This window comes from Lutra lutra, chromosome 5, assembly GCF_902655055.1.
Source record: "Lutra lutra chromosome 5, mLutLut1.2, whole genome shotgun sequence".
In the NCBI taxonomy this organism is placed as follows: domain Eukaryota; kingdom Metazoa; phylum Chordata; class Mammalia; order Carnivora; family Mustelidae; genus Lutra; species Lutra lutra.
This window is the reverse complement of record NC_062282.1, coordinates 154248117-154265394: the sequence shown is the minus strand read 5'-3', so window position 1 is coordinate 154265394 and position 17278 is coordinate 154248117. Positions and strand designations below refer to the sequence as shown.

The following is a 17278-nucleotide window of genomic DNA, read 5'->3' as shown; positions in this document are numbered from 1 at the left end:
ATGGCCATTGCTACTATGAACATTGGGGTACAGATGGCCCTTCTTTACACTACATCTGTATCTTTGGGGTAAATACCCAGTAGTGCAATTGCAGGGTCATAGGGAAGCTATGTACGTTGTTTCCTGTCTTGTTAATTTTCGCCATTCTAACTGGTGTAAGGTGGCATCTCAATGTGGTTTTAATTTGAATCTCCTTGATGGCCAGTGATGGTGGACATTTTTTCATGTGTCTGATAGCCATTTGTATGTCTTCATTGGAGAAGTGTCCGTTCACGTCTTCTGCCCATCTTTTCACATGATTATCTGTTTTGTGTGTGTTGAGTTTGAGAAGTTCTTCATAGATCCTGGATATCAGCCTTTTGACTGTACTGTCATTTGTGAATATCTTCTTCCATTCCATGGGTTGCCTCTTTGTTTGGTTGACTGTTTCCTTTGCTGTGCAGAAGCTTTGATCTTGATGAAGTCCCAAAAGTTCATTTTGACTTTTGTTTCCTTTGCCTTTGGAGACATATCTTGAAAGAAGTTGCTGTGGCTGATGTCAAAGAGGTTACTACCTATATTCTCCTCTAGGATTCTGATAGATTCCTGCCTCATGTTGAAGTCTTTGGTCCATTTTGAGTTTATCTTTGTGTATGGTGTAAGAGAATGGTCGAGTTTCATTCTTCTACATACAGCTGTCCAATTTTCCCAGCACCATTTATTGAAGAGACTGTCTTTTCCACTGTATATTTTTTCCTACTTTGTTGAAGATTATTTGACCATAGAGTCGAGGGTCCATATCTGGGCTCTCTATTCTTTTCCAATGGTCTATGTGACTATTTTTATGCCTGTACCATGCTGTCTTGGTGAACGTGGCTTGTAGTAAAGCTTGAAATCAGGCAATGTGATGCCCCCAGTTTTGTTGTTCTTTTTCAACATTTACTTAGCAAATCGGGGTCTCTTCTGATTCCATACAAATTTTAGGATTGTTTGCTCCAGCTCTTTGAAAAATGTCAGTGGAATTTTGATCAAAATGGCATTGAAAATATAGATTGCTCTAGGCAGAATATATATTTTAACAATGTTTATTTTCCGATCCATGAGCATGGAGTGGTCTTCTATCTTTTTGTGTCTTCTTCAATTTCTTTTATGAGTGTTTGTAGTTCCTTGAGTACAGTTCTTTTACTTCTTTGGTTAGGTTTATTCCCAGGTATCTTATGGTTTTTGGTGCTATAGTAAATGGAATTGATTCTCTAATTTCCCTTCTGTATTTTCATTGTTAGTGTATAAGAAAGCCACTGATTTCTGAACATTGACTTTGTATCCTCCAACATTGCTGAATTGTTGTATGAGTTCTAGTAGTTTGGGGGTGGAGTCTTTTGGGTTTTCCATATAAAGAATCATGTCATCTGCGAAGATAGAGAGTTTGACTTACTTGCGAATTTGGATACCTTTTATTTCTCTTCGTTGTCTGAGGGCTGTTGCTAGGATTTCTAATACTATGTTGAACAAGAGTGGTGAGAGTGTGCATTCTTGTCATGTTCCTGATCTCAATGGGAAGGCTGCAAGCTTTTTCCCATTGAGGATGATATTTGCTGTGGGTCTTTCATAGATAGATTTTATGAAGTTCAGGAATGTTTCCTCTATCCCTATACTTTGAAGCGTTTTAGTCAAGAACGGATCCGGGATTTTGTCAAATGCTTTTTCTGCATCAATTGAGAGGACAATGTGGTTCTTCTCTCTTCTCTTATTGATTTGTTCTATCACACTGATTGATATATGAATGTTCAACCACCCTTGCAACCCAGGGATGAATCCGACCTGGTCATGGTGGATAATCTTTTTAATGTGCAGTTGGATCCTATTTGCTAGGATCTTGTTGAGAATCTTAGCATCCATATTCATCAGGGATATTGGTCTGAAATTCTCCTTTTTGGTAGGGTCTTTGCCTGGTTTGGGGATCAGGTTAATGCTGGCTTCATAAAAAAGAGTCTGGAAATTTTCCTTCTGCGTCAATTTTTTGAATCAGCTTCAGGAGAATAGTTTTTTTTTTTTTCAATTTATAATGAGTTTTTTTATTAATTTTATTTTTTTTAAACATATAATATATTTTTATCCCCAGGGGTACAGGTCTGTGAATAGCCAGGTTACACACTTCACAGCACTCACCATAGCACATACCCTCCCCAATATCCATAACCCCACCCCCTCCCAACCCCCCTCCCCCCATCAACCCTCAGTTTGTTTTGTGAGATTAAGAGTCACTTATGGTTTGTCTCCCTCCCAATCCCATCTTGTTACATTTATTCTTCTCCTACCCCCTCAACCCCCCATGTTGCATCTCCTCTCCCTCATATCAGGGAGATCATATGATAGTTGTCTTTCTCCGATTGACTTATTTCGCTAAGCATGATACCCTCTAGTTCCATCCACGTCGTCGCAAATGGCAAGATTTCATTTCTTTTGATGGCTGCAGAGTATTCCATTGTGTATATATACCACATCTTCTTTATCCATTTGTCTGTTGATGGACATCTAGGTTCTTTCCATAGTTTGGCTATTGTAGACATTGCTGCTATAAACATTCGGATGCACGTGCCCCTTCGGATCACTACATTTGTATCTTTAGGATAAATACCTAGTAGTGCAATTGCTGGGTCATAGGGTGGTTCTATTTTCAACATTTTGAGGAAACTCCATGCTGTTTTCCAGAGTGGTTGCACCAGCTTGCATTCCCACCAACAGTGTAGGAGGGTTCCCTTTTCTCCGCATCCTTGCCAGCATCTGTTGTTTCCTGACTTGTTAATTTTAAACATTCTGGCTGGTGTGAGGTGGTAACTGACTGTGGTTTTGATTTGTATTTCCCTGATGCCGAGTGATATGGAGCACTTTTTCATGTGTCTGTTGTGATCCTTTGAGTATGAGTCTTCTTTGCAGAAATGTTTGTTAATGTCCTCTGACCTTTTCTTGATTGGATTATTTATTTTTTTGGGTGCTGAGTTTGATAAGTTCTTTATAGATTTTGGATACTAGCTCTTTTCTGATATGTCATTTGCAAATATCTTCTCCCATTCTGTCAGTTGTCTTTTGATTTTGTTGACTGTTTCCTTTGCTATACAAAAATTTTTGATATTGATGAAGGCTCAATAGTTCATTTTTGCCCTTGCTTCCCTTGCCTTTGGTGATGTTTCTAGGAAGAAGTTGCTGTGGCTGAGGTCAAAGAGGTTGCTGCCTGTGTTTTCCTTAAGGATTTTGATGGATTCCTGTCTCACATTGAGGTCTTTCATACATTTTGAGTCTATTTTTGTGTGTAGTGTAAGGAAATGGTCCAGTTTCATTCTTCTGCATGGGGCTGTCCAACTTTCCCAACACCAATTGTTGAAGAGGCTGTCTTTTTTCCGTTGGACATTCCTCCCTGCTTTGTCGAAGATTAGTTGACCACAGAGTTGACGGTCTATTTCTGGGATCTCTATTCTGTTTCACTGATCTATGTCTATTTTTGTGCCAGTACCATACTGTCTTGATGATGATAGCTTTGTAATAGAGCTCGATGTCTGGAATTGTGATGCCACCAACTCTGGCTTTCTTTTTCAACATTCCTGTGGCTATTCGAGGTCTTTTCTGGTTCCATATGAATTTTAGGATTATTTGTTTCATTTCTTTAAAAAAAAAAAAGGATGGTATTTTGATAGGAATTGCATTAAATATGTAGATTGCTTTAGGTAGCATAGACATTTTCACAATATTTGTTCTTCCAATCCTGGAGCATGGAACATTTTTCCATTTCTTTGTGTCTTACTCAATTTCTTTCATGAGTACTTTATAGTTTTCTGAGTATAGATTCTTAGCCTCTTTGGCTAGGTTTATTCCTAGGTATCTTATAGTTTTGGGTGCAATTGTAAATGGGATGGACTCCTTAATTTCTCTTTCTTCTGTCTTGCTGTTGGTGTAAAGAAATGCAACTGATTTCTGTGCATTGATTTTATATCCTGACACTTTACTGAATTCCTGTACAAGTTCTAGAAGTATTGGAATGGAGTCTTTTGGATTTTCCACATATAGTATCATATCATCTGTGAAGAGTGATAGTTTGACTTCTTCTTTGCCGATTTGGATGCCTTTAATTTCCTTTTGTTGTCTGATTGCTGAGGCTAGGACTTCGAGTACTATGTTGAATAGCAGTGGTGATAATGGACATCCCTGCCATGTTCCTGACCTTAGCAGAAAAGGTTTCAGTTTTTCTCCATTGAGAATGATATTTGCTGTGGGTTTTTCATAGATGGCTTTGATAATATTGAGGTATGTGCCCTCTATCCCTACACTCTGAAGAGTTTTGATCAGGAAGGTATGCTGTACTTTGTCAAATGCTTTTTCAGCATCTATGGAGAGTATCATATGGTTCTTGTTCTTTCTTTTATTAATGTGTTGTATCACATTGATTGGTTTGCGGATGTTGAATCAAACTTGCAGCCCTAGAATAAATCCCACTTGGTCGTGGTGAATAATCCTTTTTTTTTTTAAAAGATTTTATTTATTTATTTCACAGAGAGAGAGAGATCACAAGCAGGCAGAGAGGCAGGCAGAGAGAGAGATAGAGGAGGAAGCAGGTTCTCCGCCGAGCAGAGAGCCCGATGCGGGACTCGATCCCAGGACCCTGAGATCATGACCTGAGCCGAAGGCAGAGGCTTAACCCACTGAGCCACCCAGGCGCCCCTGAATAATCCTTTTAATGTACTGTTGAACCATATTAGATAGTATTTTGGTGAGAATTTTTGCATCTGTGTTCATCAAGGATATTGGTCTGTAGTTCTCTTTTTTTGATGGGATCCTTGTCGGTTTTGGGATCAAGATGATGCTGGCCTCATAAAATGAGTTTGGAAGTTTTCCTTCTATTTCTATTTTTTGGAACAGTTTCAGGAGAATAGGAATTAGTTCTTCTTTAAATGTTTGGTAGAATTCCCCGGGAAGCCATCTGGCCCTGGGCTTTTGTTTGTTTGGAGATTTTTGATGACTGTTTCAATCTTCTTACTGGTTATGGGTCTCTTCAGGCTTTCTATTTCTTCCTGGTTCAGTTGTGGTAGTTTATATGTCTCTAGGAATGTATCCATTTCTTCCAGATTGTCAAATTTGTTGGCATAGAGTTGCTCATAGTATGTTCTTATAATTGTATTTCTTTGATGTTAGTTGTGATCTCCCCTCTTTCATTCATGATTTTATTTATTTGGGTCCTTTCTCTTTTCTTTTTGATAAGTCTGGCCAGGGGTTTATCAATCTTATTAATTCTTTCAAAGAACCAGCTCCTAGTTTCGTTGATTTGTTCTATTGGTTTTTTTTTTGTTTCTATTTCATTGATTTCTGCTCTGATCTTTATGATTTCTCTTCTCCTGCTGGGTTTCAGCTTTCTTTCTTGTTCTTTCTCCAGCTCCTTTAGGTGTAGGGTTAGGTTGTGTACCTGAGACCTTTCTTGTTTCTTGAGAAAGGCTTGTACCGCTATATATTTTCCTCTCAGGACTGCCTTTGTTGTGTCCCACAGATTCTGAACCGTTGTGTTTTCATTATCATTTGTTTCCATGAATTTTTTCAATTCTTCTTTAATTTCCTGATTGACCCATTCATTCTTTAGAAGGATGCTGTTTAGTCTCCATGTATTTGGGTTCTTTCCAAATTTCCTCTTGTGATTGAGTTCTAGCTTCAGAGCATTGTGGTCTGAAAATATGCAGGGAATGATCCTAATCTTTTGATACCGGTTGAGACCTGATTTAGGACCCAGGATGTGGTCTATTCTGGAGAATGTTCCATGTGCACTAGAGAAGAATGTGTATTCTGTTGCTTTGGGATTTAATGTTCTGAATATATCTGTGATGTCCATCTGGTCCAGTGTGTCATTTAAGGCCTTGATTTCCTTGTTGATCTTTTGCTTGGATGATCTGTCCATTTCAGTGAGGGGAGTGTTAAAGTCACCTACTATTATTGTATTCTTGTCGATGTGTTTCTTTGATTTTGTTATTAATTTGTTTATATAGTTGGCTGCTCCCACGTTAGGGGCATAGATATTTAAAATTGTTAGATCTTCTTGTTGGACAGATCCTTTGAGTATGATATAGGGTCCTTCCTCATCTCTTATTATAGTCTTTGGCTTAAAATCTAATTGATCTGATATAAGGATTGCCACTCCTGCTTTCTTCTGATGTCCATTAGCATGGTAAATTCTTTTCCACCCCCTCACTTTAAATCTGGAGGTGTCTTCGGGTTTAAAATGAGTTTCTTTTAGGCAACATATAGCTGTGTTTTGTTTTTTATCCATTCTGATACCCTGTGTCTTTTGATTGGGTCATTTAGCCCATTAACATTCATGGTAAGTATTGAGAGATATGAATTTAGTGCCATTGTATTGCCTGTAAGGTGATTATTATTGTATATTACCTCTATTCCTTTCTGTTCTACTACTTTTAGGGTCTCTCTTTGCTTAGAGGACCCCTTTCAATATTTACTGTAGAGCTGGTTTGGTGTTTGCAAATTCTTTCAGTTTTTGTTTGTCCTGGAAGCTTTTAATCTCTCCGTCTATTTTCAATGATAGCCTAGCTGGATATAGTATTCTTGGCTGCATGTTTTTCTCATTTAGTACTCTGAATATATCATGCCAGCTCTTTCTGGCCTGCCAGGTCTCTGTGGATAAGTCTGCTGCCAATCTAATATTTTTACCATTGTACGTTACAGACTTCTTTTCCCTGGCTGCTTTCAAGATCTTCTCTTTGTCACTAAGACTTGTAAATTTTACTATTAGGTGTTGGGGTGTGGGCCTATTCTTATTGATTTTGAGGGGTTTCTCTGAACCTCCTGGATTTTGATGCTTGTTCCCTTTGCCATATTAGGGAAATTCTCTCCAATAATTCTCTCCAATATAACTTCTGCTCCCCTTTCTATTTTTTCTTCTTCTGGAATCCCAATTATTCTAATGTTGTTTCATCTTATGGTGTCACTTATCTCTCGAATTCTCCCCTTGTGGTCCAGTAGCTGTTTGTCCCTCCTTTGCTCAGCTTCTTTATTCTCTGTCATTTGCTCTTCTATATCGCTAATTCTTTCTTCTGCCTCATTTATCTTAGCAGTGAGAGCCTTCCTTTTTGATTGCACCTCATTAATAGCTTTTTTGATTTCAACTTGGTTAGATTTTAGTTCTTTTATTTCTCCAGAAAGGGCTTTTATCTCTCCCAAAAGGGTTTCTCTAATATCTTCCATGCCTTTTTCAAGCCTGGCTAGAACCTTGAGAATCGTCATTCTGAACTCTAGATCTGACATATTACCAATGTCTGTATTGATTAGGTCCCTAGCCTTTGGTACTGCCTCTTGTTCTTTTTTTTGTGGTGAATTTTCCTGCCTTGTCCTTTTGTCCAGATAAGAGTATATGAAGGAACAAATAAAATACTAAAAGGGTCTCAACAACCCCAGGAATATATGCTTTAACAAAATCAGAAGAGATCCCAAATCATGAGGGGGGAGAAAGGCGATAAAAAGAGGTTCAGAAAGAAAAAAAAAAATATGAAACAATTAAAAGAAGGAAATGAATAAAGAAAAATTATACAAAGGAAAAAATATATATATATTAGATAAACTAGTTTAAAAAAAAGCCATGAGCTCCGTGCTTTGCTTTCTCCTCCTCTGGAATTCCAATGCTCTCCTTGGTATTGATACTGCACTCCTTGGCAGGTGAACTGCGTCCTGGCTGGATTTCTTGTTGATCTTCTGGGGGAGGGGCCTGTTGTAGTGATTCTCAAGTGTCTTTGCCCCAGGCGGAATTGAACCACCCTTACCAGGGGCCGGGCTGTGTAATCTGCTCGGGTTTGCTTTCGGGAGCTTTTGTTCCCTGAGCGCTTTCTGTAGAGTTCCGGAGGACAGGAATGAAGATGGCAGCCTCCCAGTCTCTGGCCCAGAGAAACCGAGAGCCCAGGGCCCCACTCCTCAGTGCGCCCTCAGAGAACAGCACCCAATTATTCCCGTCACCCTGGCCTCCGGCCGCACTCTGAGCTGACAGAGCCTGTGACCGGTTCAATGTAACCCCGAGTTTAGAGCTCACTCCTCATCTCTGTCTCTGTAGCCCGCTTCCCCGTTCTAATACCTGTAACCTCTGCGACACTCAGACACCCCCGATCCTTCTGTGACCCGGCTGGACCTGAGGCCACGCTGACCCCACATGGTCTTCACCCCGGTTAAGCCTCTCGAGCGATGTCCGTCAGCGGAACAGACTTTTAAAAGTCCTGATTTTGTGCTCCGTTACTCTGCCACTTGCCGGGAGCCGGCCCCTCTCCCCACGGTCTATCTTCCCGTCGCTTTGGATTCACTTCACCGCCAGTCCTATCTTTCAGAAAGTGGTTGATTTTCTGTTTCTAGAATTGCTGTTCTTCTTCTCTTCGATCTCCCATTGGATTTGTAGGTGTTTGCAATCTTTAGATAAACTATCTAGCTGATCTCCTGCTACCTGAAGTAGTCTCAGCCTGCTACTTCTCCACCAACTTGACTCCGGTATTATTTCTTCTTTGAAAGTTTGTTAGAATTCCCCAGGAAATCCATCAGGTCCAGGGCTCCTGTTTTCTGGGAGGTTTTTAATCACAGCTTCAATCTCGTTACTAGTTATCAGTCTATTCAGGTTGTCAATTTCTTCCTGATTCAGTTTTGGAAGTTTATAGTTTTCCAGGAATGCATCCATTTCATCTAGGTTGCTTAACTTACTGGCATATAACTATTGATAATAATTTCTGATGGTTGTTTCTATTTCCTTGGTGTTAGTTGTGATCTCTCCCTTTTCAGCCATAATTTTATTAATTTGGGCTTTCTCTCTTTTCTTTTGGATTAGTTTGGCCAATGGTTCATCGATCTTATCCATTCTTTCAAAAAACCAGCTTTTAGTGTCATTGATGTATTCTACTCTATCTCTAGTTTCTATCTCATCGATCACTGCTCTGATCTTGATTATTTCCCTACTTGTGTGTAGAGTTGGCTTAATTTGTTGTTGATTCTCCAGTTCTTTAAGGTGTAAAGATAGCTGGTATATTCTGGATTTTTCAGTTTTTTTGAGGGAGGCTTGAATGGCTATGCATTTCCCTCTTAGGACCGTCTTTTTGTATCCCAAAAGTTTTGGACTGAAGTGTCTTCATTCTCATTGGTTTCCATGAATTGCTTAAGTTCTTCTTTGATTTCCTGGTTGTTCCAAGCATTCTTAAGCAAGTGGTCTTTGGCCTTCAGGTGTTTGAATTCTTTCCAAAATTTTCCTTGTAGTTGAACTCCATTTTCAAAGCACTGTGTTCTGAGAATATGCAGGGAATAATCACAATCTTGTGGTATTGGTTGAGCCCTGATTTGTGAACCAGTATGTGGTCTATTTTGGAGAAGATTCCATGTGCATTCAAGAAGAATGAGTATTCTGTTCTTATTGGGTGGAATATTCTGTATATATCTCTGAGGTATCTGGTCCAATGTGTTATTCAATGCTCTTGTTTCTTTGTTGATTTTCTGCTTGGATGATCTGTCTATTACTGAGAGTGTTGTGTTAAGATCTCCTACTATTACTGTATTCCTATCAATGTGACTCTTTATCTTGATTAACAGTTTTCTTATGTAATTTCCTGCTCCCATATTGGGAGCATAAATATTTACAATTGTTAATCTTCTTGGTGGATAGTCCCTTTAAGAGTTATGTAGTGTCCTTCTGTATCTCTGACTACAGTCTGTAGTTTAAAATCTAATTTATCTGATATGAGAATTGATACCCTAGCCTTCTTTTGAGCCCCATTGGCATGAAATATGCTTCTCTATCCCTTCACATTCAGAGTGGATGTACCCTTAGGTTCAAAATGGTTCTCTTGTAGACAACATATGGATGGGTCCTGTCATTTTATCCAATCTGCAACCCTATGTCGTTTTATGGGTGCATCTAGGCCATTCACATTGAGAGTGATTGAGAGATACATTTTTATTGACATAATATTACCTGTGAAGTCTTTGTTTCTATAGATTGTCTCCATATATTTCTGTTCAATGATATTCTTAGGATTTTTCCTCTTTATAGTACCCCACTTAATATTTCCTGCAGTGTTGGCTTAGTGGTCCCATACTCTTTTAAACCTTGCCCGTCTTGGAAGATCTTTATCTCTCCATCCATTTTGAATGTCAGTCTTGCTAGATAAGGTATTTTTGGCTGCATGTTCTTCTCATTTAGTGCCCTGACTATATCTTGCCAGCCCTTTCTGGCTTGCCAGGTTTCTGCGGACATGTCTGACGTTATTCTGATGGGATTTCCTCTGTAAGTAAGGAATCTCTTTCCCCTAGCTGCTTTCTAGAGCTCCTATCTACAATTATGATTTATCATTTTTGCAATCAGGTGTCTCGAGGTCTTTATAAATTCTATGATCTTGGGGGCAAACCTTTCTGCCTCTAGTACAGGGACACTGGTTTCGTTTGCCAGATTGGGAAAATTTTCATGGAGAATTTGTTCAACTATATATTCTAGTCTTCTTTCTTTATCCTCCCCCTCAGGGATTCCAATAATTCTGATGTTGGAATGTTTCATTGTGTCATTTATTTCCCTAATTCTGTTTTCGTGGCTTCTAAGCTGCTTGTTCCAGGATTCCTCCTGATCCTTTCTTTCTATGAGTTTGTCCTCCAGATCACTTATTCCATCTTCTGTCTCAGTTACCCTAGCTTTTAGAGAATTTAGATTAGATTGGAACTCATTGAGAGCATTGTTAACACCACCTCTGGTGGCTTTCACTTCTGCCCTAATCAATTCCACTTTGTCATAAAAGGCTTTCTCCAACCTAGCTATTACCTGGATATCTGTTACCCTCTATTCCATTTCTGACATACTGTTTATGTCCATATTCAAAAGTGGTGATGGAGAGGGCCCAGTTTCTGAATTTTTCCTCTCTTGGCATTCCTCCTCCTAGTCATTTTGGTGAGAGATGGCTGAACGGATGTGTAGCTGAATGTATCGTCCATGGTGCAGGCAAGGTGCACCCTGGAACACTTCTGAGCAATCAAGAGTCCCCACCAAAAAGAAAAAAAAAAAAAAAAGGAAAAAGAGAGAGAAACAGGAAAAAAAAAAAAAGAAAGAAAAATAAAAGAGAATGCCCAGTCCAAATGAACCAAAAGGTAAAATTTATTAACTATACAAACAAAAACAGACAAACAAAAAGACAGATAAAAATAGATGACAAGAGATAAATAAATAAATAAATAAATAAATAAAAGAACCTCATCAAAATGATCCCCAAGTATAAGATTTATATACTACCTGAACAAAAACAAATACACAGAAACACTGACAGAAGAAAAAGATGGGAGGATGGTTATACATTCTCAGTGTGGGTGAGGAAGTTTATTTTGATTCTTCCTGGATGTATCTTGATATCTTTGTTAAAGGACTCAACTTCCGTAGATAAAGGGGGATTAAAACTAGTTTACATATAAAGGTAGCATTGATTGGGGAAAGGGGACTGCCTTGAAGCTTATCTCTATATGAATATTAAAAATAAAATAAGCAATAAAAAATAGCAAAGCAAATGAAAAACACATGTATATGTATCAAAGAATTTCACCTTAAAATGTTATTATGAAATTTGATGTACTGAACATCTCATTGTGATGGTAAATAGGTTAAAAAGTTATAGGAAAAAAGAGAAAAGAACCAGAATAGTGGGAACAAATTAAAAATAAAAGTTGTATCTCTGAAGTAGTGGTGGCTGTCCTCTTGTTTTTTTTTGTTTGTTTTGGTTTGGTTTTTTTGGGGTGGATTTCTGGGGAAGGGGGCCTGCCTTGGTTTTTCAGGCAGTCTTGTTAGAGTTGAGTCCTCCTACTCCCATCAAGGGGCTGGGTCTGAGGAAACCAGTTTTTAGGCATTTGTTCTCTGGAGTTTTTTGTTTGTTTGTTTGTTTTTTCTCCCCTTGGTGGCTTTTGGTGGTTCTTTGGAGGTTTAGAGAAAAGCAAACTGCACCCAGACCTCTGTCACAGGGAGAAGCCTCAGTCTGTTCTCCTCCGGGTGCTCCAGAGTACAAAAATTCCCCCTAGGCCACTGGAAGAACACCTTCCCAGTCAAGGTCTCTGGGGTCATAGGAAGTCCCATTTGGACCCAAAGCCTTGAGAAATACTAGCCTCTGCTGTCCGGGCAGGTCCAGATCACCAGAGAGGTCCCAACCAGAAATAGCACACTGAGATTTTCACCCTGGTCCAGGCTGAGAGTGTTCAGAATCTCCCAGTCCTAGAGAGTGCTAACTAGCACCTGCATAGACCTCTCTCAGGGGAGGGTATGGAGCACGACTCAGACCATGGTCACGCATCTTGCCTGCAGAGCACAAAAGGCTGTTGTTCTAGAGAGCACCAGCTGGCATCCACCCCAGACTCCCTCCTGGGCGTAGCCACCCAAACTATCTCAGGCACACCGGCAGCTCAGGGACCAATACCTGGCCTCTTCACTGTGCTCCCTGGTTCCCCGCCTGCAGTGGCCATCCTGGGTCCATTGGCTTAAGTCCCTGTCCCTAACTTCCCAATTCCACCAGTTTCCCCTTAAGATCTTTTACTCTTTTTAAGTGCTTTCAACCAGACTCCAAGTCAATGCTGGTCCCCAATTACAGTGCACTCTCGTATTAGGATATTACTTTCTAATGGGTCGCTTCTGGTGCCCCCCTTTTGTTTATCTTCTGATATGAGTCTGATATTCCCACTCTGCTTTACCTGTCCACTGGTGTCTTCTGCCCCCGTAGAGATCCAGAAGGGTATAATTCTAATCTCAGGCTGAGTTCATGGGTGATCAGAGTTTTTGGTAGGTAATTCAGCTCACTTTAGGGGACAGGTTGAAACAACGCCTCCTACTTTACCATCTTGTCTCCCACCATGCCTAAGGCTTATGAGTGACTGTATCAGGATGCTCTTGAGAGTGAAATAAAATGGGGAGAGACATATGTTAAAACAATTTCGACCCTGGGACAGGAGGCACAACCTAAACTATGCTAGATTTATCTGGATGGAAGTTCTCCTCTTGTAAATCTTCCATAGTCCAGGAAAATGCAAAATCAAGTGGAAAAAAATCATTAGCTCAAATATTAAAAAAAGGGAAACTAAAAAAAAAAAATCAGAGTGAACATTTGTTTAAATTCTCAAAAAAAGATTACAAGTTATCAAGTACATCTCAATTCTGCTGATAATATTTAGAAAATAATTTTTACTTCCTTACCTTAAAATCTTAAAATCTGCTTAAAATCTGACCTCGGACAACTCACTGCCCTCTCAGTCACAAGGCTCTGCCTGGACTGTCCTGAATATAAGCTCATTTTTGCCTTAGCATTTTAAGTTAGATATTCATTCTGCAGGAACATATTTCCCCAAAATTCTCACATGGATTCCCCTTTGTTATCCTTCATTGCTGTGTTAAACTTCTCCTCCTCGTATTTATCAGCATTATCCAGAACCATAATTATCCTTTATTTGCTTATTCTCTTTATCTCATAACTACATGAGACATCTCCTCTTTTGTTTACAATAGTATCCCTAGTGTATGCAACACAAGGAACTCTCCATAAATAAAGATTGGTGTACAAATGATTAAAAAATCAACAAATGAGTGAAGAAACAAATAACATTGATTAATGACCAGATGGACAATGCTGTGATTCAATTTACTATAGCCCATAATTTTCAGCTGTATCAACAACTGAATGGTTATTTCTAGATAAGGCTGATCACTTTTACAGTTGTGATAAAATCCCTAACTCAGTAAAACATCTTACTAAATTGTTTGGTTATTTGAACTAACTCAGTTGTTTTCCAGTCATATCCATGTTTCAAATAACGGAAGTTAACACCAGATGAAGAAGCCTCTCTGGGGCCCACATGTTCTGGAATAATAACTAAACTCCCTTAAACCTATCATCAGTTGGCAAATGTTCATTTGTCTTCATGTCATGGAGACTCAACTTTCAAATTTTCTTCAAGAAGAAGAAATATCCACGAAAGAAAAAGTTGTAAATCCACCCCACAACATACACACACATACAAAATGCTTAATATTAGTTATATAATTAATAATGCTTCTAAAAAATCTTTAAATCTTTAAAGGATTCATGTCATCTACTGGAATTTTCAGTAACCCCCCACTTATTTCATTATGCCCCCAAGTCCAACTCAACACCATGGATGGAGACAATAAAACATTTTCCAGTGACTTCACCCTCACAGGGCTCTTTACTCAAAGTGCAGCCTCGAGCTTCCTTTTCAGCATCATCTGTGCAATCTTCTTCATGGCTATGATAGCTAATGGGGTCATGATCTTCCTGATCCACATAGACCCTCACCTCCACACCCCCATGTACTTCCTGCTTAGCCACCTTTCCTTTATTGACATGATGTACATCTCTACTATTGTGCCCAAGATGTTGGTCGATTATCTAGTGGGCAAGAGGACCATTTCCTTTATTGCCTGTACAGCCCAGTACTTTCTCTATATGGGCTTTGTGGGGGCTGAATTTTTCCTGCTGGGACTCATGGCTTATGACCGCTATGTGGCCATCTGCAACCCCCTTCGCTATCCTGTCCTTATGAGCCACCGGGTCTGTTGGATGATCTTGGCCAGCTCTTGGTTTGGTGGTGGTTTAGACAGCTTCCTCCTCACTCCTATCACCATGAGTCTCCCATTCTGCAGTTCCCACAACATCAATCACTTCTTCTGTGAAGCACCTACCATGCTGAGGCTGGCCTGTGGTGACAAAGCTGCCTATGAAATGGTCATGTACATTTGCTGTGTCATGATGTTGCTGATTCCCTTCTCTGTGGTGATTGCTTCCTATGCATGGATTCTCATCACAGTACACCAGATGAAGTCAGCAGAAGGGAAGAAGAAGGCCTTTGCCACCTGCTCATCACACATAATGGTGGTGACATTATTTTATGGGGCTGCCCTATACACATATATGCTTCCCCGATCATACCACACACCGATCAAAGACAAGGTCTTCTCTGCCTTTTACACCATTCTCACTCCTTTGTTAAATCCTCTAATCTACAGCTTGAGGAACACAGATGTAACTGGGGCCTTTAAAATGGTTTTGGCAAGATGTCAAGGGGTTTCTTGTGTGTCAAGGTAAATCTGACAGTCTAAGTCATCCACAACTGCTCAGGGGTACATGGGTGCTATTATTTGGGATTATACCATGGGTCATATGAATAATGCATTCAGCAACTGCCAATGTCAGTTATGTTGAAAGGTGCATCAGCTACTTTTGTTAAAAATGTGAAACCAACTTTAACATTTGCATATGAATAATGCCAGAGTGCCTTAATACCACTGGTGTTTATTCCTTCTTTGTGTCCACCCACTCTGTTACTGGAGTCCATGGGTACATTTCCTCAGTGAGTGTTAGACAGTATATCCAAGGCTTACAGTTAGTCTGGTATGGGAGGTTTTATTTTACTTGGAGTAAATAAGGAGAACACTATATATACTTCCTAAAACACTGTCTCTCCTAAGGATAGTGCAGTTAGCTTTAGTCAGAATGAAGAGGAGTCAGAGTCTAGAAGCTTGCATAAACACTGGGGAACTTATATGTATCCTATTATTTAGGCATTCTAGGTTTACTGTGTATGCTTAACATATAACACGAGTTCAAAAAATGGCCTAAGATCTATCCCTGAAAGGAGATTTTACTATTATAAAGCACTAAAGTTAACTGTAGAACAGTCTTAGGGGGTCTTCTGCACATGCTTCAACTCATCTTTTCATCCTAGTTTTGTGTTAGATTTCATATCTGTGCATGTCTTCTCCTCTCCTAAAGGTGTTGGTGCTCTGCTTTTCATGTGGTTCTTCTGAGTTGGGCTGCTGTAAAACATCTTATAGAAGTAAATTTGCATGCTACCTTAGGCAACACTCTACTCTGGTTACAATGCCAGTTATTATCTCATACTTTTTCTCCTATTATAATTAATGTATATAAATGCTACCAAATGTCTGACTAATATTACATACTTTGCTCACTTTTAGTGTTCTCATAAGAATTAGTGATTTTTTTTAAGATTTTATTTATTTATTTGACAGACAGAGATCACAAGTAGGCAGAGAGGCAGGCAGAGAGAGAGAGAGAGAGGGAAGCAGGCTCCCTGCTGAGCAGAGAGCCCGATGCGGGACTCGATCCCAGGACCCTGAGATCATGACCTGAGCCAAAGGCAGCGGCTTAACCCACTGAGCCACCCAGGTGACCCAGAATTAGTGATTTTTATTACATTTTTTAAATGCTCCATTGGTGGAGTTTATAGAAGTGTTAGGTGAGCATACATTTGAATGATATTTTAAAAAGACTGAAATATCAAAACATTTCAAAGGGAATACTTAAATAGGCTCAAATAAATATTTCAAAAATCCAGACACCCTTTCTTTGAGTAGCAACTGAAAACATTCTTCCTTTAGATAAATTTGGAGTTGGAGAAAATGAACCATGTACATATGGAGAAATGCAGACTAATCTTCTATAGGTCAATTCTATGATGTTTTAGTCATTAAGTGGTAAATAATTATTACATCAGAAGGCACTGAGAAAGGGGAGAGAAAATAGTGCTTCATTAATTCATAAATTCAGTAATCACTTTTAAGCTTCTTCAATTATTTAAGATTATTTAAATACTATTTTCTCATTTAATTTAATATTTTAACTTAAATTTAATTAACCAAAAGATAGTAAATCATTAGTTTTGGATATAGTATTCATCAGTTGCAAATAACACCCAGGGCTCATTACATTAAGTGTCCTCCTTAATGGTAGTCACACAGTTACTGCATCCCCCCACCCACCCTCATTCCACAACCCTTAGCTTGTTTCCCAGAGTCCAGAGTTTATCATAGTTTGTCTCCCTCTCTGATTTCTTCCCATTCAGTTTTCCCTTCTCCCTCTATGATCCTTTGCACTATTTCTTATATTTCACATGTGAGTGAAACCATATGATGATAACTGTCTTTCTCTGATTGACTTATTTCATGTAGAATAATCCCCTCTAGTTCCATCCATGTCGATGTATATGGTAAGTATTCACCTTTATAATGGCTGAGTAATATCCCATTGTACATACAAACCACATCTTCTTTATCCATTCATCTGTCAATGGACGTCTCAGCTCCTTCTACAGTTTGGCTATTGTGGACATTGCTGCTATGAACAGTGGGGTGCAGGTACCCCTTCTTATCACTATATCTGTATCTTTGAGAAAAATACCCAGTAGTGCAATTGCTGGGTCCTAAGGTAGCTCTATTTTTAACTTTTTGAGGAACCTC

The 17278-nt window shown here is 39.2% G+C and overlaps 1 protein-coding gene across 1 annotated transcript; it reads left to right on the top strand.

The window, feature by feature from the left end:
* Positions 1-14153: 14153 nt before the first annotated feature.
* On the top strand, positions 14154-17277 carry LOC125100585 (olfactory receptor 2T6-like; the record flags this gene model as incomplete). Its single annotated transcript, XM_047730860.1, has 2 exons — positions 14154-15072; positions 17267-17277. Coding segments are annotated over exons 1-2 (930 nt in total), but the record flags the coding sequence as incomplete, so codon positions are not given.
* Between the last annotated feature and the right edge of the window lies 1 nt (position 17278).